A 10,494-nucleotide genomic window follows, 5' to 3' on the forward strand; every position below is an offset into this window, starting at 1 on the left:
CGCGCTTGCTTGAAAACGGCGGTTTGCATATTTCAATAGGAATGGACGTGAAAAAGGGTCATTTACTAAATGAATTTGAGGAAAGTCACTCTTCACAACCATAAATAATACTTTAAAAAGTTGACTCTTATGGATGGAATAATATTCACAGACTCCTACGCCCCTTACTCACTGGATGGCCAGATATTTATACCAACCTTTGAGGAAAAGATGCCTATATATCATTAAAAGCCTAACTACATCTAGAATGGACATGTTTAAGATTTACAACACATCTTGAGTGACAACGTTTGCCAACTTTTGTGTTTGCGTATCTCCTCAAATGTCAGAATCTTCTCTTCTCTAGAAACCTTTTGTAACTGCGTATTTTAGAAATATAAACAACAATTTACGTCATTACTAACTTGTATAAGATTCAAGCATGCAATTTCCTGGAATGAGTCAATAAACAAGACCGCTGCTAATTTCTGATTTGATTCGCCTTCTTGCCCATCTCGGTTACGCTTATAAAACCGAACTCATTTTCTGCAAACCCCTGTCTGTTTAAAAATTGTGTTACTCTGTCTGCGTGTGTTTACAAGTCAGTTATTTTTAGTTGGCGCTAATGTTGTGAGCCCAAGAGATCCCCAATTATCATAGAATTTAGAAAGCAAAAGCTGAACCCCAACAGTCTAAAATGGTGCTACGAATAGACAGACCCTGAGATAATTCATTCACTCTTCCGACGTGAATACTATTGCAAGGAGACACTGTTGGAGGCTGATGTCTCTGCAGTAATTGTGGAAATGATCATAAATGTTTAGACAAGGCTTTGAGGACTAACTCTCGGGGATTCTTAAGTTGGTTGTTATTCACAAAGCAAATATTGCTATGCCTCATAGGAAACAAAAACTACATGATTGACATTCAGCCTTCTCTTGGGATGAATTAAGACAAATGTTCACAGAGCAGAGTTGCTGGCTAAAAATTCTATGCGGTAGACAAATTACAAAAATGTGTTTGTGGTGTGCAGCCTACTGGAAGCAAGAATCCGAGAATGGGAACTGAGATGGGAATGAAGTGAGCTTGTGAGCTTGCGTATTGCACTGCAATGATCCTCCTCTGGTTTCAGTATCAGCATACAAAACAAAGGAAACCACTAAAATCATTCCATATTCTCAGCAGTGGCGATTTGTGCGAGGACCCCTCGAGTCTGGGAAAGAGAAATTTAAGATTAGAAAGGTTCCTTTGGCAAGGTAATGTTTTTCTGGGCCAGAAAGTGTCAAATGGTCAGGCAATTATGAGGAGCCATGAGTTGTCCTCTCACCTCTTCTTGTTTACTAGACGGACCAAATCTGCAGGATCACTTTGTAGGTGTGCCGCTTGAAAAAGGAAAGCTCAAAATTTGGGCATGAAATATATCTGTTGTGAAACAAGTCCTGGAATTTCCCTGACACATACCCCAGAGCACCAGTGGAATGTCACAAGCAAAAAATAATAAGAAAGGGCCTTTTCTAATATGCCCAATCAGAATTTAACACTGACGTGTACGCTTTGTACACTCTCACTGAGAGTTAGACTTTGAGATATTCAGCCACCCAGGATGAACAGAACTTTTGATCCACTTGCCCGCAAGAGGAGCCTTGACTAATACAAAGTGCGACTTTCTTCGAACAGCCTACAGCAAACATCCCATCAACGGACGGAATTTAAAATTTCAATAGCAAATCTTAGGAACGCGCGTTTCGTCTATGAAGTGAAATGTCCAAGTGCACGGACTGGAGGGTGAACTGTCCCTGAGGTGATTTAAGGGACAGACAAACTGGCCGGAGAGATCAGATATTTACGACCGTTAGTTAAGAGATGAGAAGGAGACCTGCTCCAGCCAGAAGTCCAACTCTTTCAGGCTTGCAGCCCTGACCTCCCCAGGGGAGCGTGTCATTCGGGGACCATATAAACTTTTAGAGTATCCCCACTTGCAAGTAAATGCCAGGTATGTAAGGCAATAAATTGTGACGTTAAATACAAACACGAACAGCAAAGGCGTGCACGACCCATGACACTCGGCTGATTACTGAGCGGTTATGTCTTCTGTTTTCTCTTCTTGGATGGATACCTGCCAGCCATAACTTGTTTTTCTACACACAATAAGAAGGAACGCCGGTGCTCATCTTTGAAGCGCTTTCACGTCAGACGGTAAATCCTTTCCAGGGATTTGCTTTGACAAAGAAAACAACAGTAAGAGTCGCGTTTCAAATAAATCCCCGTGGCATTTAAAAACAAAAAGCAATTGAAAGGCAAGCTGTTGCTATGAGAGGCTGCTATTTAGTTTATAGCTCCCTCTCATGTTTTGAGTGTGTGAGACCGCGAGAGGCGAGCGGAGGGTGTTCCTCCCTTGCATCACAGCCAGGGACAGCTGACTGGTTGGGATGTAATTGCTCTCAAGTGAGGGCAGCGGGAGACATTTATCTCAGCCACAGCCGAGGATGCACACGCACAGTGAGTCTGCCAGGAGCAGTCAAGCATCCATCGGAACAGACACAAACTCGCAGCTCTTTCTACTGCTCAGCCAAATTGGTGCTGCAAGGGATTACAACTCTGGCAATTCCTTTCATCACATGTAAGTCATTTCGCAACTACACAACAGCAGTGACATAACGTTGGCACATGGCTGTCAAATTACACCAAGTAATTGTATATTTATTGACGAGAATTTTTGCTTTAGCACGTTGTGTCTGAGAGAATATTGAGGATTCAATTCCTGACATGTTATGATGTTCTTTGATAGACTTATGGTCTCGGGGATGGAGAAGACAATATGTTGCATCACTGAAGATTAAAAAAGAATCCCCCAGTGGACGCCATCTCCTGTTCTCCAGCCTCTTTGAACTCCAACCAACTTTCAGAAGTGTTCCCTCCACAAGTAGTCTGACTCGGGACTCCCTGCTGCAAGAACACGGACCCTGAGGTCGCAACCGGAGCGACGAGAGTTCAAGGGGGTTCACTTGGGCTGAGGGATAGGGCGCAGATCTCGTCTCTCGTTTCAGTATGTTTTTCATTGATCCCCACTGCATTGTATTATAATGCGCAAATGGATGCCGACATGGAACCTTCCAAATCTGTTCTCGGGACTCTACCTGCATGCCGTCTTCCTATTCAGCAGTGTGTGTGTGGCCTACAGTGACTGCACTCCAGCGCAACTCGCTGCCATCATGAACTGTTCGAGACACGAGCGACACACCAGGAATTATGACTACATGGAGGGAGGAGATGTACGGATCCGACAGCTATTCAGCCGCACTCAGTGGTTCCTGACAATTGATGACGAAGGCAACATCAGTGGGACTCAAGACCTAACCAATTGTTACAGTAAGGATGAATATTTTGTCACTTAGTATAATACAAACTTAATCTTCAATCTAAGAGCAGCATTCAGACAAAATATTCTAACTTGGGCTGCCCACAAGACCAAATGATGTTTATTGATGTTATGTGTGCTGACTTGATTTTGCGTGCCGCTTGACAGATAAGTGGATGATTTAAGAAAATGTCTTATAAAGTTTTAGATGTTGAATTTTGCACAAATATTCTCACATTATATTTCAGTGGTGTCAGAATGTCCAGGCTTGTGATGCGTGGACTACGTTGAACCCCTCATCTGTACATTTTGTTAATAAGGCAATTGTGTGTCGTAAAAAAAAAAAATCACAAGACCACAAGAGAACATTCATTAAATTGAAGTGTGCTGATGCAAACTCAGGAGTTTGAGTCAGCCCTTGGCATTTTACTGTTTTACACAGAAATAAGCCATTTCAAAAAGACTCTTACTGATTTAGTTTTTACACAGAAATGAGGTCTTCTTCATCTTCCTTTTCTATATATGAATATATAATATATGTAGATTCATCATCAATGCTGTTAATGTGGGGAACATGTGGCATGAATTTAATACTGGGTGATAATCTCATGAATTTATGGCTGTAAAGGAGGACGTAATCATAATCACCATCCCAAAAAAAAAAAAAATGAGGCGATGCGTCAGCTGTAACTTTTCAAACTTGCCACTTCAATCAATTTCTAAGCATCTAATTAGACTATGCTGATGTCATCCTACACTCACCTCATATTTGAGGATTGCTAAAATACAGTATGCTGTGATGTATTTACCAGAAGGTCATAGACATTTATTCATCTGGCAGCAGCATTGATATTCATCAGTATTCATGCTTTTATTTTCATTTATTCTGCAATTTATAAATGCCGCCAGTTAAAACATGCTAAGACGAATGTAAAAAAAGTCAGTACTGTTCGTTTCCGCTACGTAAAGGGCCTTTGACCTGTGAAGGTGGCTGGAAAAAAAGTTACCTACAGTTTGTGCGGCCACTCGCCAGAGTGACAGCGGTAAAACAAAGCAGGTGGTGTTGCCTGTCAAACCATAACAAGACTGTCAGGAAGTAAAATGAAGGTCTGGTTGAAAAGTGCGTCTGACCTTGCACTCACACACTCACACTCGCGCATTTGTTCTGCCTGATTTACTCTCCTCAAAACATATTGTGAAAAGCGGCTTTGAATAAATGACCCAAACAGAACCTCTAGACAGGACACATTTCAGTAATATGTATTAACTAAATGGTGTCAGTAATCACTAGCTGTGGTGGATCCAAATAAGAAAGACTTCTGAATATTTGTAATTCTGTTGTGATATTGTACTTTTGAGGACTACTGCAGGGTACTCACGGGTGTTTTGAGACGTTATCGTTTCCTCCTATCTGACATCGCAGCTCTGGCTGGAATGTTGGTATGACAGCAGAAGAGCTAAGAAAGAACAGGAAAGATGTTTGTGCAATGGCTGGCAACAAAATAAAGCAACAATGATTCAGCCTTTTGTGCATGCAAACACAGACATTCAACGCATAAGCCTTTGATTCAACAAGCAGTGTGCAATAAACTTGAAAGTATAGTAAAAGCATTGTTGCATACAAAACAATAAGAAACAAATGAAACCACAATGTGACACTGCACAGTTTTTTTCCCTACACTCCAGACTGGAAGCATGCCTGTGGTGCATGTTTGACTTTTTTTTTTTTTTTTTTTTAAACATTTCCAAGAACCTCGATTGTTATTTAAGTAGCTAATTTGCTGTCTTGCAGTTACCTTGGGATTCCAGGAAAAAAAGACAGCCACACACTACAGCAATCAATATATACAGATTTACAAATAAAAAACATTGTACATATATATATATATATATATATATATATATATATATATATATATATATATATATATATATATATATATATATATATATATATATATAACACACACACACATATACATATATAAAGTACACACTCATTTTCCTGGGGAAAAAAACCACAGTGCGTACTCCAAAAAACAAATAAAGTGATGTAACACTTAAGATAACAGCTGGTTTCACTTTGAACAAACTAGTAAACAGTAAATGTCAGTACATACACATTAAAGTGAAACTCCATGGGCAGCGCTTATAGTGAGTTTGCAGCAAATATGATTGTGATTGCAAGAAAAAAAAAAAAAGCACACATTCCGCTGCCAGGTTGATTGAAGAAAAAGCAAACCACAAAAGGCCAAACATGAATGTTATGTATAATCTAGTTTGCGGTGAGAGTGAAGAATGACAAAATATACCATTGGTGTCTGCGACAATTTAATAATATGTACTGTCACATCAAAATGCAGATTAATGTAGGCAATGAGGATGATGTTTCGACATTTACTTTTCACAGTCAGTCCATCCGAATTACGCAGAACAGCATTGCAGTAGAATGCCCAAATATGTACCAACCGATGAAACTGGCAAATCGGAGGTTTTTGTTTTAAAGGAATGTCAAATGTGACTACAGTTCTTACATCAAAATGATACAGCATGCAGTACAAGTGTTTCATCTTTGCACAGTAGACCTTACTCTTAAACTGTCATATATAACACACAGTCATGGGAACATACTGTGAGAACATGACATTATGCTTTCGGACAATAGAAATATATTGACGCTATCCCACTATTAAATGAATAATAATTAAATAGTAAAAACTGTAAAAACCTCAAATAAAGATGAAGAATTTTGAGACTGCCTACATGACATGTCTTGATGACTGCTCAGCAGGCACTCAAGGGGTAGCAATGGTGAGCCCAAGAGTGCTGAGCATAAACAACATTCCAAGATTGGGAGACTGTCATCTGTTTGTGATCTGGCCAGTGAGATCAACACTGCATGCTCAGTGTCAGTGTGGAAAGCTCTTAATAGGGGTCTTCCCTCTTTCCTCCAACTTTCAGGTGCAAAATGTCTGGACGTTTAACTTTCATATAAAATGATGAAAAAAATGACTTATTAATCTGCATGATGTATTGCTGCCATGCAATTGTTGTTTATATATTTGACTAAAAAATAAGCAACTGTTAAATTGTCTTATACATGAACATTAGGAACACATACAGCATTGATTTTGGATGTTCACTCAACTGAGAGAGTTGCTAATATTTTGCACCTTCCCATATCTAAATAAAACCATAATATCAGTTTTACAATATTTGTATGTGAGTAAGTTGTAATATCACCATTCACCACTAGATGACAGTCATGGTTTAGTTGCACTTACAATGCCCTTTACTGCACACGAGTAGGGCTTAATATTTGTTTTGTGGATTTGGAATGACATGCAGGACAAACGTAGTGCCCCAATATTATTGACATTTTGAGTGAGTTGAGTTTTGTGGGAATTTCCGTTTGTTCGACAGTTTAGTGCCGTCCTTAAATTGTAATATTTATGCATGAGTGCCCTTTGCATGGAGAGAAAAGAAAATCTTGATATGTGTCGACTACTTGATTGTTCAAACCTTTTGTTGTTTATTTGAGTTAGCAGTCAGTATGAGAAGTTAGAAAGCTATTGTGTTAAAGAAAATAAATGGTGGGATTAGAATTAGAACATTGTTATATAGTGGACCTCTTCATTGCACATTATTTACCACAACAATAAAGGTTGTTAAATAAATATCCATGACAGTACTAATAAAAAATGATCATGATCACCTTTGTAAAGGTAGTTAATACATTTTCAATCAGGTCCATAAATACTTCTTGAAGTGCACAATCAAAGGTCATCAGTCATAAACTGGCTTTTTGTTCAACTTCACCATTAAATCTCTGATGCTTAACATTCACAGTACATGTTGTTTCTGCTGTCAACAAAACCTCCAGATGAGTGTACTGCATACACTGACATTAATCACTTGTTTAAATAAATAAAAAAATTAAAAAACACTTTTGTAATGCACGGATTTGCGTAATTTTGAAGAGCAAGTCTTGACTATAGTGTGCAAAGCTCACGCAAGAAGGTAGTTTTCTCAACCCTGTGTGGGGAATGAGCCCTAATCTGTCTCCCATATGTGCTATGCCATATCAATTGGGGCTTGTGTAAAGGCCAAGAAGGTCAACTAACAATTTTGAATGAAACCAGAGAGGCCACGTTCTCGTTAACCGCAGGAACTTCAATCTCCTTCTGATAATGAAGACAAATGTTGCTGGGGGTGGAGGGGAGCAAGTTCTGGAGAGAAGGCTGGATATCAACATCATCTTACCTGTTCTGTTCTACGTCTGCATTTGTTTGATAGGCATCCTCGAGATCAGGACAGTGTCCGAGGGCGGCATACTGGCTATCAAAGGCATAAAGAGTCAGCATTACATCTCCATGAACAAAGCTGGACAGCTGCAAGGAAAGGTAAATGTCAACGTCAAAGCATACAATTGCACAACAATCACAACAGCACGTGGCTCAATTCAAGTTGCCCTTCTTGTGACCCTTTGCAGAGGACCTACAGTGAAAACTGCGACTTCAAAGAGGTTTTCCTAGAAAACTACTTTAATGCATACTCCTCGGCAAAGTGGACTAAAAATGGCAAAGAAATGTTCATAGCACTGTCTCAGAAGGGGCGGGCCATGCGGGGGAAGAAGACCAGGAGGGAGCACGTCGCGTCGCACTTCATCCCCATGAAATGCAGGGAAGAGGAGAGGAGGGCGGATTGAGACTCGACTCGCTCTGTGTACGAATTCACTTAGCAAATATGTTAATGGACATGTAAACTCATCCCTGGCTATGCACCGCTCTTCTCAAGGCTACCATCAGGTTTGACAGTTTAGGATTTGCAGTCTTTCACAGCATATTATTCCTGTGGTGCAAGAGAACATTTCCTCAAACCAACATCCTCATAAAGTCCAACATTTTGCAGGCAATCTTCCCAGAGACGGACGGCTCCTATTTTCCCTTCTTGTTGATATAATGGCCATGTGTCCCAATACTTTTGTCCAAATCGCATATGTGTCAGCTGGTATAACAACAAACCAATACCTTTAAATATCTTGTCTTCAGACAACGCTACTCAAACACAGACAAGTGGTTTGACTTGCATCACCTGCTTTTTACACCACAATTCAATATTATTATTTTATTAATAAATATTATATTTCTTTACAAAGGTTTCCTGTTATTTCTTATTTCTTACTCATACCATTGCTCACACAATAACACACACGAGTGCATACAAAACAGATGAAACTAAATGACTAAATCAAGACTACAGCTTAATGCAAATAAGTTGTTTTAAATTATGGACATTATGATATCAGCCTGGATCTGTTTCTACGAAACAGAATTGAGAGTGTGTCTAAAGTTTTGACTGTTAGACTTAAAACTTGAATCTGAAAATTCAATGTCAACATTATATGTCATATTAAAGGTATTTTACTATTTGCACTCCACAGTAAAATACACAGCCAAAAAGTACATGTTCCATTTCTTTGGAGCAACACGTGTATTTGATTATGTTTAAAATTTTAGTCCACGTATTTTTAAGAATGTACCGTACATTAATAACGACATGTATGATATTGACTTGCCATTTGATGAGATGTGAAAGACAAAGGGAACATTTCAGAACCCATCCAACCCCTTTTTTTTTTTTTATTATTCTATCACTTATTTTACATTATAAAAACAAATCTACATTTCTCTGGAGGGATTAATAAAATTTTTCCACCAGATTAGTCAAAATAATCCAATAATGATAATGCTGTTAATGTTTAGATAACAATTCAAACACTTAGCAATGAAACATTTGGGAAATCATTTCAGCCATGATGACAGATGACACGATCCAAAAAAAAATTGATAAACCAATTAGAGTATAACCCAATCACGTGGTGTTTTAATGTAATTTGAATTCCTCTGAGTTTTGATGATGATCACAATAACAGACATATTAGCAGAGTTCCCACACTTTCCAATCTCATTCATGCATGAACACGCACGGACGCACACACAGTTTTAACTCTGTGGGCTGGGTGCACATCTGGATCCCTTGTCAGATACAGACTGTCAAATTGAGAGAGCAAACCCCCTGGAATACATCTGACCCAAACAACATGGGAGCAAGGTAAAGCTGCCTGCCAAGTCACGCAAAGTTAGTTTTAGCAGATAATTTGTAACATACTTAAAATGTAAACACATTTCCCATTCAAGGTTGTGTATTCTCAGCGGACACAGCACCAATGAGGAGACGACAGGCACAGTGGCATCATTAAGACACCCCACATATGTACTTGATTTCATTTTGAAAGAACATCTTAAATGTTGAAGAGGTCTAATTCTCTCCATAATATGATATCGATCAAGTTGATGCTCAGGCTCACTCTCGTGGTACTTAAAGGAATCTGTAACGTTAGATAACGTTTTAGTATCGGTATCAACATTTTTACAGTGAATAGTTGGGATTAATTGAAAACTAATGATTGATAAATACTTAACCATACTGAAATTTAATCGGTTTTAATGTTACTGTGGTTTGATTATTTTTGTTGAAATATTACTTCCAAAACAATTAATAGTGGTCTTGTAAGTCTGGAACAAATTATTTCTATCTCTATTATTTGCTATGGGAAAAACTGTTGTACGTCCTGGACTAGTGTTCACAAAACTGTACTTCTGTCAACGCCTCGCTTTTGTCACCTAAACCATCCAACTAAAAAGTGCTTGTCCAATTTAATTGTATTTTGTGGTTATATTATGAATGTATGGCAAAAACACATTATTTGTTTTAATGGTTTATAATCTGTTTGATTTCAGAAAATCACATGTGGTCCACATTACCAAGTGCACATGCAGACATTGGCACTCTGACAAATTGAACAGCATCTTGGGAAAAGACGTGGAGGTGGGGGGTGGGGGGGGAATAAACCTGGCGGCTGTTGGGGGGTTGTAAAAATTGGAGAGTAAAGTTCAACTGTGTGGAAGGCCACAGGGTCTCGTGCGATGGCGGTGGGCTTGGGCCAATGGGAGAAAAGTGGAGGGTGAACTGCCAAAAATCTTATTTTTGTTCAAAGAAATCTATGGTTATGAAACCGAGGGCGATTCTATGTCTGCAAAACACCAAAGCATTTTGAAAGCAACAAGTGACGTGCCACAAAAATCCGCCGTTGC

At 39.0% G+C, this 10,494-nt stretch overlaps 1 protein-coding gene across 1 annotated transcript; it reads left to right on the forward strand.

Moving 5' to 3' along the window:
• The first annotated feature begins 2,110 nt into the window (after positions 1 to 2,110).
• fgf7 (fibroblast growth factor 7) lies at positions 2,111 to 8,494 on the forward strand. The gene is made up of 4 exons (XM_061277306.1): positions 2,111 to 2,599; positions 2,768 to 3,348; positions 7,634 to 7,740; positions 7,830 to 8,494. Exons 2-4 carry the CDS (start codon positions 3,063 to 3,065, stop codon positions 8,043 to 8,045), a joined length of 609 nt encoding a protein of 202 aa, XP_061133290.1. The 5' UTR covers positions 2,111 to 2,599; positions 2,768 to 3,062; the 3' UTR covers positions 8,046 to 8,494.
• Positions 8,495 to 10,494: the final 2,000 nt, after the last annotated feature.

This window comes from Syngnathus typhle, linkage group LG4 (genome assembly GCF_033458585.1).
Source record: "Syngnathus typhle isolate RoL2023-S1 ecotype Sweden linkage group LG4, RoL_Styp_1.0, whole genome shotgun sequence".
Lineage (NCBI taxonomy): Eukaryota > Metazoa > Chordata > Actinopteri > Syngnathiformes > Syngnathidae > Syngnathus > Syngnathus typhle.